General features: G+C 44.6%; 2 protein-coding genes across 2 annotated transcripts in view; both read right to left on the reverse strand.

Moving 5' to 3' along the window:
- Window positions 1–4739: 4739 nt before the first annotated feature.
- On the reverse strand, window positions 4740–7836 carry LOC116223671 (probable histone deacetylase 1-B). Its single transcript, XM_031581204.2, has 4 exons — window positions 7674–7836; window positions 6854–6966; window positions 6204–6321; window positions 4740–5328 (listed from the first exon to the last, which is right to left on the reverse strand). Exons 1-4 carry the CDS (start codon window positions 7726–7728, stop codon window positions 5201–5203), a joined length of 414 nt encoding a protein of 137 aa, XP_031437064.1. The 5' UTR covers window positions 7729–7836; the 3' UTR covers window positions 4740–5200.
- A 1342-nt stretch (window positions 7837–9178) lies between these two features.
- LOC105894839 (heparan sulfate glucosamine 3-O-sulfotransferase 5) overlaps window positions 9179–23761 on the reverse strand; it is a 50281-nt gene continuing 35698 nt past the window's right edge. The window contains exons 3-4 of the mRNA XM_012821390.3: window positions 11351–11492; window positions 9179–11080 (exon numbers count right to left, since the gene is read on the reverse strand). Coding sequence (XP_012676844.1) covers window positions 10147–11080; window positions 11351–11457 — 1041 coding nt within the window. The 5' untranslated portion in view covers window positions 11458–11492 and the 3' untranslated portion in view covers window positions 9179–10146. The remainder of the gene's footprint in view (window positions 11081–11350; window positions 11493–23761) is intronic.

Raw genomic sequence — 23761 nt, forward strand, 5'->3', positions numbered from 1 at the left:
GTGGGAGGTGAAGAAGTCCATTTTCTATATATCTATACAAGAGCAGGTACTCGTTGACACAAGATGTATAGCTTAGAATCTATAGCAGTTTTACTGCAGGTGTCATCTACTTCATCACTCTGATGATGTTTGGCTCAGAATCGGTTCCACATAAATATATATGCGCGCTTTTGTATGTATATATAGGCTTTTTTACCTCCCATTAGTGGTATTTGGAAGATTGGGCCAAACTAAAAGTATATGCAGCACACCTGGGTGTGATGCAGGGTGTTAGAGTAACTAGAGTAGAGAGAAGCCTAGAGCGGGTTCAAATAGAAGACTGCTAATACAAATGTAAACTGATCAAAAGAAAATCCTGTGTTGTCTTCCATGCACTGCAGTTACTTTTCAAGAAGATAAATAAGACTGAAATTATGCACCGACTCCAACAGCACATGTCAATGATTCATAGCAGCTGGAGACACAAATGCACAAGAAGTCAAGTAGGTTCTCCAAGTCAACAGATCTGGACTCCAGCCTGTTAGATACTCTCTGGTCTCCTAAGAATGCTTGACTCAGCACAAATCTGCCAGAGAAGCCAATGTTTAATGCAACAGCTCTGCCCTCCAGACTTCTGAAGATGAAAACGAATGAAATCAGTTTGTTCATCACGCACGCACGTCAGCATGAGGAACCCCCCCCCCAAGCCATCGAGTCATGAGATCGGCTCCCCCCTCGGCGAAGGCGCGCTCTCCCTCATTCACACCTCCATCTCATGTGCATCACATTTTCATACTCGTCAGCACTGGGTGAGGTAATGTGGCGATGCTAAACACAAGCCCCGCATCAAGTGCAGCTCAACATAAAAGCCTCACATCTGATCAAGAAGACAGATAACGCCGTGAGTCTGCAAATGGAGCGAGTCATTTTCATTTTCAAGAAACTATTCATCACCAAGCTCCGAATCAATTAGACTCGCGCTCACCTGGACAAAGCACTGCAGTGCTCTGCGCTACAGGCATAAGCCTGGGTGTGTTTGCTCATTAATAGGTGCATCTGAAGGGGTTTCCGGTGTCAGCGTGATGGCAGGAATGCCTTCTAGTCGGACCAGAGCGACGGGACGCACAGTGGGCACTTTAAACACCACTGTAGAGTACCATCTTTAAACACCACTGGCCTCACACATCACACGCCGAGAGCCGGGGCCTGTTCACTGAGGTCAGGGGTCATCCATCCTCGACACACATGTTTGTCATTAGTCGCCAGTGAGGAGCACGCTCTGGGTGGAGAGAGGAGTGGAGGGTGAAGGCCACTGACATGCACAGTCGCTCGTTCCTGCTCGAGGCACTTAGCAGAGCTGCCACGCCTGCTACATAACTGATCTCCAGCAGCAAGGTGTTACAACCAGGCCTCTTTGAAAAACAGGCTGCTAATAAAAGAAGGAAAACAGAGAGAGAGAGAGAGAGAGAGAGAGGGAGAGAGGGAGATGGTGCTTTTGATCTTAAAGGGACTGCTAGATCAAGCCCAACCTGACCTAGCTCTCCACTTGATTGTTACATAACAACTCATTAAGAGCAAATTGGGGGTGCAGAGAGTTTGGGGAGTTTCAAAAACACTGGCAAGGGCGACAAATGAGCTTTGACTTTAGCAAAAGGCAGGCAAAATCTTGGCAAACTCAGTAGCAGCATATTATTTCATGCCCATCTACTGCAAATTTGGCTGTGACAGAACCAATTGTGAGACGTTCCAAACCCTGCCATGGCCCCAGCCAAAACATCCAGATACTGACAAATTTGCTTCACAGTGCCTTGTCAGCACAGCACCAGTGTACTCACAGCCTGCCCCCCCCCCCCCCCCCCCCCCCCAAAAAAAAACAGTGCATACCAATCACCAAGAGACCGATGCCTGAATGATGAATGAAACCATAGCTGCTCAGTTGCTCATCCATTTTAAAACAACAGATCTGGGCCGATTTGGTTTCCATTACTACAGCAGCGCCACCCCCCCCATCCCCCCACCCCATATAAAAAAAAGCTTTGACGGGAATACCTCTGATGAAGCCCAGGCTCACACACACACAGCTGAGCTGTCACACTGGCAGCGTGCGAGCGAGCGAGGGGACGGTCCGACAGGGCTAAACTGATTACTCTGTGAGACGCACGCACACGCCGGCCCAGTCCCAGTGTGTGTCAGCCGCAAGCATTCCTGTGGCCGGAGCCTGTGCTGAGGCAGCAAAACTGCACCGACAAAAAAGTCTTATCGACACGCTCCGCTCCAACAGCGGCCTATACCCCCCGAAGGCTTTTAATCATCTCTGGCTCTGTGAGTGAGGAGCGCTGGGAGAGCAGGCGGCCCATGTGGGTGACAGAGTGACGCGGAGCCACCGCACATGAAGGCTCTCCGCTCCGCTCCGTCCCAGTCTGCTGGAGAGCGGTCTGTGGCTTTCTTGTGAAAGTTAATGAGGAAGGCATTTTGGTAGCCTAGCTGTAGAGAGTGAGAGAAAAAAAAACATACAGAGACAGACATCCATACCCACACACTCTTAAATACTAATAACTAAATCCTTACAGCAATTATAAAATATTTAATTATTATTTCCAGCTGCAAGAGAAAACCCCTCCCACCACCGCCTCTGTGTGTTTAAAAACATACACACATACACCACACACACATACACACACCACACACACAGACACCATACACACATACACCATACACACATACACCACACACACAGACCGTAACATTTTATTGTTGCCTAAGACAATATAACAATATTGAATTGGGTGTATACATTTCCATTCCGTTTTATAGCATGCACCAAATTGTTTGATAATTCCCTCCCTCGCTATGAAATTGCATATCCTTTGTGGCATGTGATATCAGTTATCCCTTTTCGCTTTTGAGACTCCACCAAGCCAGCTATTATTCACAGTTATAAAACCCATGTTTCCTCTGTACATTTAATGCAGCCTGGCAATGTGAGGAAACAGGAGAGGGGAAAAAAAAGACTGCACACATGATCCAAGGGAAGTTTCCAGTAAAAAAGAAAAATGTGCTTGTATAATGGATGCTTTGGTTGCGAATGCACAGCCTGGGTAATTGAATGGCATTTTTCCCTGGGCAGTGGCTCCCACTCACAGATGTGGGAGGACTGCGGCGAGCTGGCTGGAAGTTTACTGGGGCCCTCTGTGAGAGCGAGGATGCTGTGTGTTAACTGGCCCGGTCTCTGTGGGAGCTTGGAGGGCAGATCCCCCACAGCACAGCCCAATACTCCTGATATCAAACAGAAACTAGTCTTTGTGTCAACAACTTGCCTTCCGCTGCAGGGCTAATATCAGACACATGCAGGTGCAGTGAATGGCCAATCTTGCTGGTAGGCACTCCTTCATACTCCCTCCTGCAGTCTGGTTATCCCTCTCTCTTCCCCTCCCCCTCCCCCTCTCCATCCCCCTCCCCCATCTCTTTCTGTGGTGTTGTCCCTCTCACCCTCTGCCCCCCCCCCCTTGTTATCACTTTCCCTCCATCCCACCACCTCCCTCTCTGCTTGCCTTCTTGGTGTCTCTCTCATGTCACTCTCTCTCTCTCACTGACACACACACACACACACACTCTCTCTCTCTGACACACACACACACACACTCTCTCTCTCTGACACACACACACACACACACACTCTCTCTCTCTCTCTCTGACGCACACACACACACTCTCTCTCTCTCTGACACACACACACACACACACACACTCTCTCTCTCTCTCTGACACACAAACACACACACTCTCTCTCTCTCTCTGACACACACACACACACACTCTCTCTCTCTGACACACACATACACACTCTCTCTCTCTCTCTGTGACACACACACACACACACTCTCTCTCTCTCTCTGACACACACACACACACACACACACTCTCTCTCGCCCCCTGATAATCTCCCCATGGTGTCTGATGCGAGGGCCTAAAACGCCATCTGTGTTGGTAAAGAGGCACACCCAAAACAGAAGGAGATATTCCCCCCAATGCTGAGGGAGTGGGTGGGGTGGACGAGACAAAGCAGCAGGACAGAAATCAGGGCCAGAGCACTGACTGAGGGGAGTGGAGCGGAAGCAGTTCCTTTCCCACTTACACAAATAAGGACGACGTATGTAAAAGATCATATTTCCCCAGGCTTTTGTGTTGAGGTCAGTGTTGTGTTCCTGGGCCTTTTGTCTGACAAAGTACACGTACAAGTCTTGGTTTTGCCATTGAGTTTGGGTGAGACACCTTACAATGTGCCCAATTACCAGGAGTCCTACAATGGCCGCGGAGGAGCTGTGAACCAACCTCTGCAGTTGGGGGGAACTTTTAAAAGGGTTTTCTCAACCCCACCCAGTCCCCGTCATTCAGTTCATCCATTCAGCTTCTCCAGTCAGTCTTACAAAAAGCCTTTACATGCCCTCTGCAAATCACCCAACTCTCACCATGCCCCTCAACATACACGTACAAAGATGCTCACTCCCACAGCTTTAGACTGATCTCAAGACAAACTCATTTATCTGTCAAAAACATTGCTTATAGTTAGGCCATTGTGTTTGTTGTATAATCTATACAGCATGGCTTAGGAGTGGTGAGCCTCACACCTGTGCATCAATACACACACACACACACACACACACACACACACACTCACACACACACACACACACACACACACACACACACACACACACACACACACATGCTCCATACACAGTATTTGAAACCTTATAACAGGCATGCCCAATTACCTAGCTGCTTATTTAATTAACAGGGACTAAATAATATTATCCCTTATGGTACAGTGAATTAGGCTACAGTGGTTTATTAATGAGTAGCTATTGATCATCCCTTCAAACACAGAGAGAAAGCACAAACGCACTATTCGGACGGACATGTGTCCGTTAAGTAACTGCCTCAGCGGAGGTGAAATGTTTATGAGACATTTGAATTATGTTTGGAGACAACCATGGGAGAACGCGTAATAAATTGGCTCCTTTCCTGTATCTGAAATATGACAGACCAATCCCAAAGCTCATAAAAGGAAGGTCAGGGTACTGTTGCAGAGTCCAATGGAACACAGCACAGATGGAAGGCTCTTTTATCAAGTTGCAGGCTTTTGACGCAATTCAACAGTACGATTTAGAGAAGTTGTCTACTACGCTGTGCTGTTGTCGTGTGAGATCGTCATTCATGTTCATTCTTTATCAAAACAAGAAACAATGAATTCAAAATCCCACAGTGACTCACCTGCTGAGCCCCCGGTGGAGAGCTGGCAGAACTCAAACAACCCATCAAACACTGGGCAGTCCTCCCCCACATTGACTGGAAGGAGAGAGAGAGAGAGAGAGAGAGGGGACATGCAGGTTACATGCAGGTTACCAACAAGTGCTTTTTCCAGGAAGATATACAACCCAGGTCTGTTCAATTTGACTTAATTGTATATATACAACCCTGGTCTGTGTGTGGGAGTTAAAGGGCCCAATGTGCAGCTCTACTGGTCTGTGTGTCGGAGTTAAAGGGCCTTGATAGTGTAGCTAAACTGGTCTGTGTGTCGGAGTTAAAAGGCCTTAAATGTGCAGCTCCACTGGTCTGTGTGTGGGAGTTAAAAGGCCTTAAATATGAAGCTCCACTGGTCTGTGTGTGGGAGTTAAAAGACCTTAAATGTGCAGCTCCACTGGTCTGTGTGTGGGAGTTAAAAGGCCTTAAATATGAAGCTCCACTGGTCTGTGTGTGGGAGTTAAAAGACCTTAAATGTGCAGCTCCACTGGTCTGTGTGTGGGAGTTAAACGGCCTTAAATGTGAAGCTCCACTGGTCTGTGTGTCGGAGTTAAAAGGCCTTAAATGTGCAGCTCCACTGGTCTGTGTGTCGGAGTTAAAAGGCCCAATGTGCAGCTCCACTGGTCTGTGTGTGGGAGTTAAAAGGCCTTAAATATGAAGCTCCACTGGTCTGTGTGTGGGAGTTAAAAGGCCTTAAATGTGCAGCTCCACTGGTCTGTGTGTCGGAGTTAAAAGGCCCAATGTGCAGCTCCACTGGTCTGTGTGTCGGAGTTAAAAGGCCTTAAATGTGCAGCTCCACTGGTCTGTGTGTGGGAGTTAAAAGACCTTAAATGTGCAGCTCCACTGGTCTGTGTGTCGGAGTTAAAAGGCCTTAAATGTGCAGCTCCACTGGTCTGTGTGTGGGAGTTAAAGGGCCTTACAGCGTTGCATCTGCTTGCTGAACTCGGACATGTTGTCTGGACGAATGGACCGCAGGAACTTGATGTAGTCGTCACTGTGGTACTTTGTCATTTCTTCTGCAGTGGCTTTATGTGGCCTCTGTACAGCAACAAATCCCAATAACAGTTAGAACAGATTCTCAGATCATTCACTGTACTCTAAGCTTATCTTGGTTTACTACTTTAATCAAATGGGTCACTTAAACAGACCACTAACAAACCTCACTGCAAATACAGTTACAAACGCCACTCTACAACAAACCTACCAACACAACTATTGGTCTAAATTGCTACTATTAACTACCACTGAACATAGCTCAACTTCTGTCTGTCTTAGGTGTGTTTGTCTATGTTTTAGGAAAAACTGTATTTCAGTACAGTGGTATGTACATCAAAAGGTCCTAAATTAAGTGCCCTTTTTACATGATATTTAATGAGTATGTTCTCTGGTGCACTGCACTCATGAAACTAAATGTACGGTAATTCCCCTGCATGTGTGATAAAATGCGGAAATAACAATAAAAACTGACTTGACTCACTCACAACTTTCAGTGTTTTGGTGAGAGCAGCAAGTGATTTAGTAACCAGCTCCTATAGGAGTTTTGGACATACTGTTTATAAAAGTCACTTACATAAATCTCCATTTTTCTGTATAGTCCATAGTTCAAAAGCAGGTTGTGGGTCATGCGGATCCTGTGAGGTTTCATAGGGTGCCCTTGGCCATAATAATAGTTCCCAATATCACCTGTAAAGACATACGTGTGAATTAAGATTTGAATGCATAACTCTACGATATGTGGACAACATATTACATTACATTCTGAAAGAGAATTCCAGCTAACAGCAACCATACATAGCCTACAATAGTTCGTTTTAAAGAATTGGAACATGCGCATTAGATGCTATCAGAGAAGTCCTATCCATCAGTACTTTTGGGCCTTGGCGGCAATGATGATCAACTTCAAATAATTGGAAAATATGACACGTGACAATGATGATTTACTTTAATCTTCAATCTGATGCAGTCAAGAACTGAAATAATCATATACAAACTTAAAGGCTTATGATGCACTCACGTTTAACTTGCAAGTTACCGAGCTAGCTAATGATAGAGCACAATGCCTACAGTCCATACACGAGTGGTTGTTAGCATGCTATCATAGCTAAATAACGCCAGTGTTGGTCGGCTGGTGTGTAAAACTAATTGATTCTTAGCTAAGGTTCTGAGTAAAATACCAGCACACATAAAATGCACATGCAATATATCTCATTGGGCTATCAAAACGTTTCAATGATCGGGTTAATGAGAGTGTGCAAGAAATCCATTCGTGTTAGATATGAACACATTTGTTTGCTAGCTCATTAGCTAGCTACGGCACTGTCTCATACGCTCTGCAAACCAGACTACTGAAAACCATCCCTCCGGAAGAAATGAGCTGATATGCTACCTACCGTCATAATAGTAGCAGACCTTCTTTTTTGTACCAGTTGAAAGAGTGTAAGCCATGTTTGACTACTTTTCGACACACCGTGCAAAAATAGAACAACAGAACAGGCTCTGGCAGTCGCGCAATGTTGCAAAGAAAGAAATAGGGCAAAGTGGGAGGAGCATCATCAAAGACTGTGTGTGTGGGTGGGTGTGAAGGGGGGGGGGGGGCGCTAAACAGTTACAATAATGTATAGACAACAATGCATATGTCTCAGAATATTTTACATTTTAGATGACTATATTAGAAAGACAGTGGAATAACAAAATACTTGATAGAACCGGATGAAAGCAGCACATTGTAGCTACCCGGACCCTGTTTTATTTCCTTTTCTGAGCAATCTCATCTTAATGCAAAACGACCATACTTATGCTGGCAAAGTTTCAGTTGGTCTTACTTTTAAATGCACCATTTGGAAACCTCCACTAATGCAGCAAAGGTTGTAAGAGGTGTATGATCCTTGCTTTTTAGTGTCCATCTTTGGATTAACGGCAGACAGCTAATGAGATGCATGAGCGCCATCACATCACATCACATCACAAGGTTTTGCCCAGACTGTCAGGCACAGTTCTTCTACCTGAGGTGATTAATGACTCATTTCTGCAAGTGTGCCCTTAGAGTTGGCCATTTCTTTTACAATGAACCAAAATGCATTAACAATGATAGATTAGAGATCCGCACTGGACAGGAGAGCTTTTGGTGTGTGAAACAGGTTAATTACTTTCCTGTCTGCAGTGATTAATTAAAACTATTTGCACTCATTCACCTGCATGTGGTGTATAAGGCAACAAGACATGGCAAACACTTCAAGTAATTACTCCACTGGTCAAGAAATAAAGTGTTTTCTATGCTTAAGTAAGATTGCAGTGCCTTTTTTAAAGGTTTCCTGAGATATTTGATTTGACTCTCAAGTGTTTGAGACGCATATTGCATGTGTCTCTCGCAGTTTTGTTATTTTGTTACTGATATTTGGTTATGGGTGGTTTACATTAGCATTTTCAAACCTTTTTAATCACAAAGAATGCACTCTTCATGTCCACTGTATGATGAGGACACTGGTAGCTATGTCCGTACTGCATCATTGATAAATCCTACCAGTAGCTACGTAAATCTTGACTTTTCCGTCAGTAAGATTCTTCAATTCTTGGGTTCGCTCAGCTCCACAAAGTGAGTTCTTATTTAATGCATTGCAGCCCCCATTTATAGATGGTCTCATCTAACAGCACAGCGTGGAGTGCCATCATTCACTGAGATTAGGCTGTCTACCACCTCTGTCTGCCCTGCATCTCCAGGCCTAACAGCATGAAGTGATGTAAGAGAATACTGGCCATGAACCTGCAGCCAGTGCTTGCTATGTAAACTACATCAGAGAATGAAAAATACAACACTTGGATTTTCTCAGAACCATATATTTACAATGACCTAAAGATATGATTGTGGTCTGGTAAAAAAAAAACATTACTAGGCAAGTGTGTTTTGAAGTTATTTTAATTAAATCCCTCTGTCACAGAATGAAACATTTATTATACAGTGGTATGTATTTTTAAATGTGAAGAATCAGTTACTTGTAGAATGAACATCAGGTTTTGTTTAAATAAAATAAAACACTTTCATTTTCTGTAAGCATATAAAAACAAATGGAAAAAATAACTTACGTGTGTTTGACCACTATATTGTACATATTAAATGCTTAGCTGATAAATCACATATCTTCTCTTATCGGGAATACAACATTTGTGTAAAATCCTTACACATCCACTCACATCAGGTTACAGAATGGATACAATCACTGGATGGCTATTGATTAAAAGTAAAGAGGTGCATAGTTCAAAGTTGAGGACATGCTCAAAATATAAGACACTTACACCACACCATGAACTGCATTGTTTTAACTGAAATAAATAGCACCTGCATAATTTCACATGGGAAACATTGAATCTCCAACAACATTATCTGAGCATTGGTTCCTTGACAAGGTCCTCTTCATTACATACAAAATGAGTGAGTGGACACACACTATTGTAATGCATCAGTTCCACATTCAGAGGTGCATTTGACCTCAACAATATAGATATTTATGGTATGTAGAATGGTGCTTACATTTGTATACAGAAAGTGTGGAATCCTTCCATATGGTTATATGGCCATTTTACAAATAATCTCAATGTCTTTAGTTAATGCTGGAGTCCATACAGGTTAGCAGAGAACATATTGATGACAGTGAGCAACTGTAGAGCTTGCATCAACAGGAACAACCAAACATTTTAACACACATTTCAAAAATCTTTTTTTGTTTTTTTTCCATTGGCTTACTTTTACAGACAAAAACATGTAGTCCATTACATATTTGGTCACAATTTTTGTTTGCCTTAAGTTTCAAATTCAAGAAAAGTGCTTCGTTCATTACTGAGTGGCAGTGCTTCCAACAAGGAGTGCCTTCAGGGCCAGTTGAAAGTCCTGCCTATGATCTGGTAAAACTTCTGATTGAAGGGGTGGAAGAACTTCCTTAGTTTGGCCACCACTGCAGGGTCCACCTCTGGGTGAGTGCGGCCCTTGCTGCCTGCCAGGCACTTACTGAAGACAATGTTAAAGCGCAGGCAGTAGAATCCACGCGTAGCGTTGAAGTACAGGTTGTACTGGCTGATGCGGGAGGGCAGGTTGAGGAAGCGCTCCACCAGCTGCAGCTCTGGAAGAGGGTCCGTGATCAGCCGGTCCCCGTCCACGATGTGGAACTGCTCCACGGGGAAATACTTCAGCCAGCGCTCCAGGTGCTTCGTGTAGATGCTGGTCCGCACGGCTTTGTACTTGGTGTTCACCTCGCAGGTGTTGGTGTCGATGGCCAGCTTCTCAAACTTGTGGTAAGTCTTGTTCTTGCGCTCCTTGCCCTCCAGCACCTGTGTGTAGTCAGACACGGCGCGCGTGGTGGGCTCCCGCACGATGATCAGCAGCTTGATGGAGGAGTTCATCTTGAAGATGCGCTCAGGGACCTCCTCGGTGATGAAATAGGCTGGGCTCTTCTCAATGGTGATCTGGTGGGGGAAAGAAAAGGGCATCTTCCCCCGGTACCAGTCAATGCCGCGCGCGTAGTTCTGGTCGTTGTCGAAGAAGTGAATCTCCTGGGAGGCCTTGACCACCGCCGGGTGCAGGTTGAGCATCTCCAGCAGGGCTCGGGTGCCACCCTTGCGCACCCCAATAATGATGGCTCTGGGTAGCTGCTGCACCAGGTTATGCAGGCGGATCTGCTCCTTGGTGGCATTGCCTTTGCGGAGCTCATGGAGTAGACTGCGCTTGTACTGCAGGGTCCTTAAAGAGATCTGATCTGCCAGGCCAGGCGGGGCCACTCTATTCTCAATGGGGCAAATTGGCTGTAGCCTACAGAGAAGTTTGAAAGACAGAAATGTGTTAATATGTGAATTAGAACTTATATAAACCATACATATAAGCAGGAATTGTAAAAATCCATGTCTGCTATGTTCATTGACTACAAACTAGTATCTTAATTGTCCGATCAATTTAAAATGAATAATTCATCAAGCATATATTACTGCTGACACGTGAATCATTCATGCATGCTTTGCACATGCCATTTAAAATGTTGACTTAGCATTCTCAAGACATCACATGTTGGGTAGTATCACTGACCTATCCAAGGTCCCAACCCTGGCCACTAGATAGAGGAGACTCCCAATAGCAAGGCTGCCCAGCACGAAGAGTTTCTGTCTAAGCAACACCTGCTGTTTGAATAGCATGGCCCTCCATCAATCTTCAGGACTGCGTCTTCAGCCTGGGGAGAGCAGAGCACATAAACCACTAATCACTCGGAGGCAAAGAGACAGCGTAATGTTTATTAACGCACACTCAATCAAGTCTTACAAGTGATTAAGCCACACGGCGCGGGAGCTGCAAAGTGCTGCGGAGGCATTAGAGCACGGGCTTCTCTTACTTCCTCCCTCCATTTATTTACCCTCCACTTTATTTATTTCATTCTTCATGCCAGCTCAGGGAGCTGAGTTGATGGAAAGAGAGGTGTTCCATTCCCCAGGGGGGGGGGGCTCTTGATGGCATCATTCTCATTTAGTCAAGATCCGATCTGGAAGACACAACTTAGAACTCGGCTCCACATTTAAAAAAAAAAAATGTAATCTGTAAAAAAAGAACAGTCTGTCAAAGTTTATGTGCCAATTTGGACACAGCTGAGGTCCATTATTATTACCCCCCCCCTCCCCCCCTGTGAATATTGAACTATTCACAACAGAACAGGGATCATTTAGCATTTAGCCGTATCTCAGGAGAAGGAGCAACATAACAGAGTCCATTATTTTGTTGTTGAGGACATGTTGCATTTGTTTGCTTCGCTGAATTAGTAATGCCCAAAACAAACCATTTAGGAAATGAGAACTTAATGGCAGTAGTAATTTTATTATCCTATTAGTTCACATCAGCCCTCACATTAGTGGCGTGAGAGAATGGGGAGCAGCTACGTTCTGACGCCAGACAAAAAACTGCTCCTTGACACGCCACTGTTTGTCTTTGGAGAAAATCACCTCTCTGTGAGAGGGTGTGCCTGAACAACAGAGGATTGTGTCCTTGATACGCACATTCAAGCAGCTGTTTCATTTCAATTAAGTGTTTTAGAAATTCAATTAAAATGACACCATAGCTGCACCAAGTCACACACACACACACACATCAAGTTGGGTGTGCCCTTGACTTGCAGCACGATGCTCTCCCTGGATTGTTCAGAGACGACTGTGTTGCTGCTAACCCAGTCTGATCATTATAAATGATTCGCTAAAGCACGCTCCCCCTCATGGCCATTTACATGCAGAAGATGATTACTATGTGTGGCATGTCCATGACTCCGCTGACCTTCTGCGTGAAACATGGGAAGCACATATTGTAGATCAGCCAAGAGGTGGCAGTGTTTCATTATTTAAGAAGCACTCTTGGCGCACCTTCCCCTAGACACTGCATATAGTGATTTAATATAGCTCTCTAGCATCTAAACTAATAAATAAAGAAACAAATAAATGTATGTATGTAGGTATACATAAATATGTATAAGCCAAGAGCCATAGCCTTTTGCGGTCTTGCCACGTATACATAATCATGTATAAAACACAATCTATTAAGGAGTTAGAGTTATATAGTATTGAATCTCAGATCTCAGTTTTTAGATATTCACAGACATCTAAACACACAAACACACACTAATGAATGATCCCAGTAGACTTGTGAAAGTGAATAATAAGTCAAGGCAATGACCAGTGGACTATCTCATGAAAGACAGCCATGGCCAGCATCAGCAGGCTACATTTTCCATCATGATGCAGAAATAAATCTCCCTGTCCTTCACTTTAAGAGCACTGAATTGTTTTCTTCTTGATGCTCTAGCCAAAGACCATTCCATTACTCTCACACCATGATCTTTTCAAATGGGATTTTTTAATAACCAGATGAAACTGAATGAAAGGTTCATTTCAAACACAAAATGGGCATGGCCAACATCATTTATTTTAGTCCTGTGGAAAGGGGTTCTTCACTTGGCTTGTAACCCAGAAAAATAAAGAATATTGTTTCTACAGTGGCTATTGAGACAAGACTATGAAAGCCATTTCATTTTTATCAGTGGCCCGTAACAATAAGGGAAAATAAAGCCATTTACCCAATAACCATTCCTTGTTTGCTATTTCCCATTTAGAAATGAAATGTTTTTCATTACAAGAAGCATCTCCGTGAGGCTGGGTAGTCATTTAGAGACCTTTAGAGAGGCTCTCTTCATTCATAGGCATTGGAGTTGAAACATAAAGTGCTTCCCAAGGAGCTCTGACATTATTCCCCTGCACCCACAACGGGTTGGTGCACAGCTTCTCTAGCAGAGCACGGGCTATGGGTGAACTGTCATGGTGTTGAGTCGAGGAAAATCAGCGGGAGAGAACTTTGAGCTATGGATGCTAACCGCATTCAATTAATTGTTGGAGCCACCTATTATGTCCTCCCAACTCTGCAGGATCTTAGTCAGTGACAGGGTGAAGACGGAAGCTGCAAGTTTTGTATGGGTGTTGACTCATTAAAACATGTTCTGTCCGGGTGTAAAACCAGCCTGACCCAGGGTTGCTACACATGGGTACACATACACGTTGCTACACAGGTTTTTAAATCATGCATGTTTGTTTGAGAATAAATTAGTTGAGATTTTTTTGCCAGTTAATGACAGGGACAGTGTCATTTATTTTGTGTGAGGGGGCAGAAAAGTGGACACCAGGCACGAACAAACAACACTGACAAATAGGGCAAAGTGTGATATTGGAGATTACTGGCTGATGTTGGAAGACAACTTCAAATTCCACAGTACATTGCTGTGACTGCTATGAGACCAGACATGGTGCTGTATTCTGAGTGTGAGCGCATTGTTTACTTTATTTTGTTAACGATTCCCTTTGAAGATGCGATAGAGAGCAGCCTATAAAATGAGGAAGCTAAAGTGTGCGGAACTGGTAGCAGAAGCAAGGGAAGGAGGTTGTCGAGCACTCGCAAGACCAGTGGAGAAAGGTGCTTTGTAGCTTAAAAAACACGTATTTTTTGGAGGACGGTCACTCAAAGGAACTAAAATAAACACTTCTGTTGGATTTTTTTTTTTGGTGGACGGTTACTCAAAGGAGCTTTAAAAGGAGTTGTCTGAGGCGGCTGAAAAAGCGAGCCTTGTCTTGTCACGGTGTATCTTGAGTCCGTTGTTGTCTCTGGTAGTGGCATGTGTCCTCACCCATCATGATCATGAGTCCGGGACGCCAGATACCACCTTCTGGGCCTAATTCAACACACACTGATGAAGGAAGGTGCATGTTTGAAAGCCCCAGTGAAATGCTCACAAAGGTAGCCTTGTAGTTGTTGTTGTTGTATCCTTCTGCTAAGAGTCTATGTTTGGGCAGTCATGTTGTACTGTGAAGGAGGGCCTTTATGGATCCTGGGTACAAGATGCGGTGTGTTGCAGCTGTCACCAGCCAGTTGTGTGTCTTAGGAGCTATGGTTGGCCTATTGTTATATCGGTTAGGTCAGGTTTTTGTGTATAAGTACTTGCATGTGTCATTGAGAGGATTGGCCGCTGTAGGAAGTCCCCAAACAATAGCAAGTCTTGCGTATAAGTAAAAAGAACACAGACATGGACATCATCTTAATCCATAAATCGAAGTTTTCAGGACATAGCTCTCTGCCACCTCTTTGAGTTTCTTCTTCAGTGCTGTAATCCCCTGTCGCACCACAGTATCGAAGGTAAAAACCATTGACAGAGCCTTCACTTTAAATCAATGCAGAGGAAGACAGCCAATTAAATATATTCCTAGACACTCTCTCTGTGCTCTCCGTCTGCAGCTGGGGATATTTTGAGCACTTTCAAATGTGTCCACTGACAGCCTCCCCGTCCTGTCGTAATATCAGTGTCCACTACCTTTATTTTCAAGTGTATTTTGTGGAAAAGTGGTTGAAGTAGAAGTTATGTGTCTGTTTCATCTAAAAATAGGAGGGACACTAACCCAAAATATCGCCTTTAACTAGCGAGCAAAAATATCACATGACATTGAGAAAATTCAGCATGTTCTCTTAAAGGCAATACAATGCCAGGGTTGGAGGGCGAATTTTTCCATCAATATATGTAATCATCCCCACTTATGTCTGCACCACCAAACAGAACTGGATCTGCAATGATGAAATCAGGATGTTTTTGTGATATCTATATTGCAGTGGAGTCATCGTGATTATGTTTAAGTACATAAGAACAAGCACTACAGTTAACTACTGAGCTTCTGGGAATGTGTAGACCATGACGCTTTAATCATGACACATAGAGGCTATATTATTAAAATCTAGCTACATTAGCTTTAGTGAGTCTCTGTCCTGTTGGTGCTCACAACTGGGTTTTAAATACATGGTCAGCTCATTGACTTGGTGCTCTGTCTTAAGGCCACAACTCCCCATAACCTGATGGACTGACTAGTGCATTTAAAACTTCACTGTCAAAAATACAACTTCACCGACATATTAAATTATTCATGCAATAACCAAACCATCTTTTTCTGTGTTTTCCATACACTTAAAGTTACCTATTGTGATGACTTGTGGGTATTTTAAGAAACAAAAAAATACTTTATATTGGTAACAGAAAAATGTCGTTACTGTGACACCTTTGAAGTTATTTAGCCTTTTACTGGATTTCTAAGTTTTGACTTAGTGCAAAAGTGCAAAGATTCATCTACCTGTGTATTTACTTATTTTATTATTTATATTTCATTTAGGCACTGTTGAATACAATTGAGTCATGTTCATTACAGGAATATTCAATATCTCGTTTGAGATGTTTCACATGTTGTTGGGTGCTTTGTCGACCCTGCAGTAGTACATATACCCTATAGTTGATGGCAAAGACAGATTGTCTTGACATCTGTAAAGTTCTCAGTTTTTTATATATAATTTCAATTCCACTCAGGAATGTGTGTGCAAGAGGTGCATTTTGCCCTGCTTTGGAAATAAAGCACTTGTTGGATTCACTGGGTTTCTTCAGTTAGTGTTTTTTCATTGCTAGTTATATTATACGTATAGTTATACGTATAGTTTACTCAGAAAAGGTCTTGACATAGGTTGCCTTATTTGTCAAAGTTAAACCAGCAGATTCTGCTCCAGTGTAGTGGGTGACCTCTAACTGTAAAGTGCTGAGCTGGTTTTAATGACTCTTCATTGTGCTGTTCTCTTCCCTCACCAGTGGTTCCAGGCCATCGTACACTGAATCTGGCCACTCAAACATTTCCCTCAAGGTGTTAGAATCACCTTTCCTGGTTGGTAATGTCCTAGCACATCAGTTTTGCTGAGATGAGAGAAACACCTCAGGGTGTGTCTATGAAGTCAAAATCTAGTATGCCTGGCAAAGAACAAAAAAAAATGTCAGATAAATCCAACAACACCTGAAATAACTGAGAACGGAATCATGGGAGTACATTTGGAGTCGAGATAAAAAAATGCATGATTACAAAGTTTTCGTCGAACCATCCCTTGCATTTTATGTCAATGTGCAGTTTTTTTTAAAAAGACTACAGGCATTAACATGAATACAGAGAAGCCTTTGTGAAATTAATCTGACAGATTCTCCTGGCAGTCTCACATCAAAGCCTGGATATCCAGAATAACTCATTTGAATATTTTAGTTCTCAACAGCTGCAGAATTCGTTTCACTGTTTTAGCAGATGACCCTACATGTCTGAATGAGTTGTCACTCATCACAGGCTTACTCGACAATAAGCCTCAGTGATCTGCAATGATCAATGCATCAAACAGAGGAATGCATCTTCATTGGCTTAATTAATTAAATGCAATCTGTAGACAAACCAAAAAGCCAAGGTGTCTGATATGGAAGATTGTTAATGCACACGTTGGAAGTGTACATCAGTGGAAGACAAAATGGCAATAGTATTAGTAGGAAGAGCCACTGCATTTCACAGTGTCAACACTACATACAATATCTATTGCCTGTACAACTGGAGATGCGTTTGATTACAGTTGCAAGAGGCAGTATGACCTTTACAAATAAAACGTGGAAAGTCACAATATAATTAATGTTTTTCAAAAGCAATTGCTTACATAACCACCATGGTGCATCTCCCCACAGTAATTGCTATCTTGTGAAAGAGCGCACAAATAATCAACCCTGCCTTTGTGCCTGGAAAAAAATCATGAATTTTGCAGCATTACTGGCCATGTACTTTGTTAATGTTTCTCATTCAATCCCATAGTTTGAATATCTTGTAAATTAAACATGAGCTCCTTCACAGCGGCCCACAGCTCCAGCGGTCCCCTGAGGGGCCCGAGGGGACACCCTGAACTGGAGCGCTCAGACCTGCCGCAGACAGCTGGGGCCCAGGGACACACACTAAGACTGTCGCACTGTCATCCCACAGCTCAGGGATGATCCATTACAGAGGAAAAGAAAGAAAGGAAAAACACAAGAACTTGAGCACTGTCTGGAAGAGACGGTCATACGCAGCCAGATCCATTCATTCAGCGCATTTGTTCTAGAATGATGCAGACGATCCATCTGAGTGCCTTTCACACGCCTCCTTATCTGTGCTGGACGATGGCACTGCTGCATTTGCACCTCAGGAATGAACTTCAGAGCTGCAGGTTTTTGTGTGTGTTTTAGCATGTAGCATCTGCACCTCAGGACCACACTTCTCCATTTCTGTATGCTGTAGTATAACCCCGTAGTGCTGCTTTCAAGCTCAGGATTAATCAGCCCATTTCTATGGTGGGAAAGGGACGTTGAGGGTGTGAAAATGTGCCACAAACTGAGACCAATATTTTTCTTCTCTACCTCTGACTGTTCAAAGCCACTGGGCTGATTGCAATCTTAATACCTCCCAAATCACCCCACACCTCACCTGCATTGTGACTTGTACATTGCTGCGCGTAGCCACACATCAGAGCAGCGGAGCATAGTCCACAGGATCATTAGCATGAAAGCATTCCTCTGCGGCTCCTTCAGAAAAGCTTGGTGTCAGAAATGACTGTTTTCCCTGAAAGAGTTGATTTATGTTTGCCGTTAAAGAGCATGTATGACAGGGGTAATTGGCTTTGTTGATAGACACACAAGAAAGTGGTCTCAAAGACACAAACTCTACTTGGCTAGGCTCTCCGTCAACACCACTCAACCTCTTCTGGATCATTTCCATAACAGAATTTTTATGGCGCATTTGCTTTATAGTATTTTCCTCTTTAATATGACAACTCCTAAATGCTGTGAAGTTTATAGGAGCTGACTGCCTGTCTGTGGCAGACTACCCCTGCAATCTTCCATCATGTCAGCACAGGACAATAAACTGCATGACAGATATGAAAAAGACCAAAAGCATCAGAGTAATTAAGAACTACAATCAATACTACTACGGATACTACTACTACTAGTAGTGATAGTACTACTAAGAAGAAGAGAAAGAAGAAAAAGAGGAAGAAGAAAATAATCATTGCAAAGGCAAAAAATGTTTTGGTCTCAATTTCCTTTTATTGGTTCCTTGTGAACGCTGTGCCCACGTCCCCCCCCCCCCCCCCCCCCCCCTCGGCCACATCCATTTGCTGATATTACACCTACATTATTTATTGCCGTCTGCGGCCGCTCCTTTGTCCAGGCTTCATCTGAGTATGGGTCCACAGCGGCTGCCAGAAGCCTGTCCAGCCTCCTCCCCAACAAACCTGCATCTACCTGAGAGCTGTCGAATGCTATTGAGTCTCATGACCTTCTCATGATATCCTGTGTTCAGACACATATTGTGAATTATGGGTGATTTTTTTTATGTCTCTCGTCCTTGCTGATTTCTGTCCCTATTGTTGTGGGCTACTAAAAGCATGTTACAATCTGAACATCAGACAAGCTAGCCAGACTTGGCAGACAGCTAGGTATCTTTTGTAGTATGCACGGAGACACACACAATGCCGAATTTGGCACACAGAGGTTTTTCTGATCAAAGGGAAGCCCGTAGCTTTGTTTTGGAGATGATCTCTGGGGACTTTTCATTACAGAGACAACTAATAAAAGCAAAGCCCATTTTAATGCACTCCTTTTCCACATGCATCTGTCTAGTTTGTGTTGCTGTTCCTGTTTATTATAATATGCTGTCATTCTGAACCGTGCTGACCTCGGAGCTTTAAAGTCAAGCTCAATTAGTCCAGCTGAGCTCTCTATGAACGCCAGTTCTCCCTTCCAGCCTCAAATTAGCTGTCAACCGACCCGTATTACAGCTAAGCAAATTGAACACACAGAAAACCTGCACACACAAACACACACACACACACACACACACACACACACACACAAACACACACACAAACACACACACACACTAACACACACACACGCTCACAAGCATAGTCACACATATACGGCACAAAGAGCTGACATGTGGAAGGAAACAAAGTACTGAGCACAATAATAAACAGCATGCCTGCACTGAACTCAAAAGACAATATCTGCTTTACTGCTGACTGCAGTGCGACCTTGAGGCTACAAATAAGATGAAGCTGCGATGCAATAAACTCACAGGCCAGAGAGGAGAGACAGACAGAAAGAGAGAGAGAGCGAGAGAGAGGGAGAGACAGAAAGAGAGAGAGAGAAAGAGAGAGAGAGAGAGAGAGAGAAAGCGAGACATCCTCCAGCCAAATGAAAACGGCACAGGCTCTCTTAATGCAATGTATTTCTCCACACACCACCCCTCCACCCAGCAGTGTTATATGAGCAGTACAACCTACAGACAGCATTGTAGCATCACACCAATACACAAACACATGTATAATGTATAAAGTCAGTGGATGAAATGTTGAGCTTTATCTACGTCCGAGTGCACATATAGAAAGGCTCTGCTGGAGACATATTTATGTGATTACATGACTGCTCCCTGTAGCCCACTGTAATTGCTTGAACATAAATCCAAACACTGCGATACCTCTCTCTCTCTCTCTCTCTCTCTCTCTCTCTCTCTCTCTCTCTCTCTCTTCCCTTCTGGCTCCCCTTGACCCATGGGGAGCACCATGCTATTTACCCAGTTTAGGCCTCAAGAGAGCCACCTTTAATTAAGCTCCTCTTTCATAAACCCCCCCTGAACAAAAAAAACAAAAAAAAAAACGCCTGCTTCTGGTCGATGCGGTCAACCTGTCATCTACTTGGCGGCCATGTTGTTTTTTCCTGGCTGCCCTGTCTCCTCTCAGCACAACACAGCCTGCATCATTACGGCCACTGACAGCTAACTTGATTAAGCAGGCGGGCCTGTTTTTACCTTTCCGGTTAAGTGCACTAATGGGACTTGTGAGAGCGGGCCACGTGACGTGACGGTGGTGGTGGTGGTGGTGGTGCAGCGCTGCTCCGCCCGCCCGCCCCTCGGCCCCACGCACTGGGGGGAACCTGAGCCACATCAGGCAGAAACACCTGCTGTGTGCCGGGGCTCCAGAGCAGCTGTGCTCCCCGCGTAAACAGCTGCAGACTCCTCCCTCCTCCAGGGCGCCAGGCTGCTGTCCTAACAATCAAACCCTCTGCACCGCTGCACCCTCGTGCCCCCAACACACACACACACACACACACACACACAGACTGACAGCCTCCGCAGCACAGCGTCAACCACCTTGTCTCTCTCCACTAGAGTGCTGGAGGTGGTGGCGATGGTGGTGGTGGAGGGGGGTGCTGGGCAGGAGCTGTGTGTTTGATGACGTGCAGGCTGGGCTGCTGTGCGCGCTGAAGCGCTGCCTGGGCTGGGCTGGGCTGGCGCTGGGAAGCCAACAGAGGAGATGCTGTTTTTTTTATTCCGGCAGATTCCATCCCATTATCATCAGACGCCACTGAAGCTGGCACTGAGGCTGGCACTGAGGCTGGCACTCCCGGGCAGCTTGCTCACACCAGCAGCCAGAGCCTGGTGGAAATGGTCTGAAAGCCGTGACTGTGGGTAGAGGCACCTGCAATCAGGTTACATTACCCTGGCGTGCCAGCCTGACATGACAGTAGGACAGATCATACAGGATAACATCTCTTCTGGCGGAATACAATAAGCCTGGAAAGGGTGAACACCATAAACTATACCTGCCAAAACTGTGTGGGTGTGTGTTTGTGTAGCAGAGCAATAAAGCCCCTATTGTTCTCCACGCCATTTATTTGTGGCTGTCAGCTAAGTACAATATTAGCTTCGCTAATCAGCAAGTGGAGGTGTTTTACCTCATGGTACTGCACTAAGGGAACAAGGGGCAGAAAAATCACTCCGCGTTCCATTCACTGATCAAACCCGAGTGGCAAGACCGAAATGAGATAACATTTGATCTGGAGCTAATGTAAGCATCGAAAGGACATTTGAAAAAAGGCCCACATTTGTGGGAAAAGCCATTGCAGAAATGGCAGTTCCATTTGCAACAGTTGAGCGATCTCGGTCTGTTCAGCTTGACTTCTAAAGCTCCTTGGGGAAGAGTTAGAAAGGAAAGTGGCGCTGGGGGTTAATGCTGACTAATGTGAAGAATCAGTATCACGTGCGATGCAGGGTGTTTGTGTGTGGGTGTGTGTGTGTGTGTGTGTGTGTGTGTGTGTGTGTGTGTGTGTGTGTGTGTGTGTGTGTGTGTGTGTGTGCGTGTGCGTGTGTGTGTGTGTGTCTGTGTGTGTGTATGTGTGCCGGGGGTGGGGGTAGGTTGAGGTGTCTGATAGATCTCAGCTTTGTGGAGGATCAGCACATCTCCTCTCTGCCCACCCTGTCTCAGCTCTCATTGAGATGCGGAGGAGGAGACACCCAGGGGCTCGGCAGGCCTTGATCACTCCCACAAACTTAAGCGCACACAGGTGTAAAGGCGCCTCAGACATGCAGAGCAAACTCGCAGACAGCTAAAAGAAGACATTTTCCCCTCAAGTTACAAGTTTTGTAGGTCTCACTCAAAAATAAATATTCCAAATGTTTTGTTCAAGTCTGTTTGCACCTGTCACAGACCAATTCAAGTTGTTGCCATTTCCCTAAACACACATTTTAACAAATCATCAAATGCCATTCCAATCAGAACATACAGTATATGTAGATATATTTTGTATGTGGTATATTATATAGATCATGAAAAATAAATGAAGGACCAATCGTATCTCTCCCTCCTCCTTTCTCCTGCCACGAGAGATACTCAAGTGCTCTTATTGGTGTCAAAACAATGTCACAAGACACTAGGCACAACAACAACAACAACAACAACAACAACAACAACAACCCCATACATGATGATCACACACACCCCCACACACAAACAGCACTCCATTCCCCTGCCTTGCCTGCAGTGTGTTGGTGGGTCCCTCCCTTGTGTTTAACAGGATGAGTCTCATTGTGATTCTCAGTGACGGCCCTGGCCCTCTTCCTGGTATAAAGAACCCCTGCTAGCTGTTTAATATTTCATCCCCTGCTCCCCTCCACTGAGAACATTTGCTGCCTAGGATTTCCATTGTTGCTTAGGCTTGTCAGCAAACAGCGCACCTCAGCAGGAAGCCCTTATTAACACGCTTAACCCTTTTCCCCCGAAAACCGCAAACGTAGCGGTGACCACCGCCGGCGACATCCACTCCCTCGCCCCTCCACTCTCCTTCGTCATATGCCACCCCCCCCCACACACACACACACACTGCAGCCTGTGCATTACCGCCCTAACACAAGTGTCATTTACAGTGGAGCGCCGGGCCGCGCGTCAAACACGTCAAATCAATAAGATGTTAGACACTTTTTCATTTGGATGTGGAGAGACGATCGCATTTAATCAAAGTCGGATCGATGGGCCTTGAGATTCCGAGGAGTGCTGTGTTATAATAGGGTGTCTAAATGGAAATAGACAAAAGGAAGATGGAACAGACAGTGCAGTTCCCTCCCACGAAGGGATGCCAATATGGAGTGACAATGAGACCATCGTGGATCTGCTGAAATTTGCACTCAATTGGTTTCTTGTTAAGGAGCGCTGCAGTGCTCTCCCTGAGTGGGGCGGCTCAAGAGGGCTCGGCTGGTCAAGGCAAAGGAGCACATCAGAGAAAATACTACCACATAAAACCTGCTGCTGCTGCTGCTTCCAGGCTGCCTGTATGGCGTGTTTCTCCTACCCCCCAGATAGACCAGATTGTTACATAAATAGTGACGCAGTTGTTTTAATGTGGAGTTTTAATAGAGCATTGTCCTGATGAGTGGGGCCACTCCCAGCCCTCTTTGAGAGAACCTAAAAAGCTTTGATTCAAAGTGGAGGCTGTTAATGGAGAAATAGCCCATTTGAATGAAGTGTCCTCACTCTCCTCAACTGTATTATCAGTGTGTGTGTCATGACTGAAGTCTGAAGTCTGAAGAGACACACACTCTTTAATGATGTAAAGAGAGACAGACAACAGACAACCTTCAATTAAGATGGGAAATAACAAAGACATGCCGCGGAAGAAGAAGGAAGAGAGGAAGAGACTAAAGGAGGGAGAAGAACACAGGGACACAAAGAACAGAGTGGAAAAATATCATCCAAAAGTGGAAATCAAGAAAATGTATTCAC

This window comes from Clupea harengus, chromosome 15 (assembly GCF_900700415.2).
Source record: "Clupea harengus chromosome 15, Ch_v2.0.2, whole genome shotgun sequence".
Lineage (NCBI taxonomy): Eukaryota > Metazoa > Chordata > Actinopteri > Clupeiformes > Clupeidae > Clupea > Clupea harengus.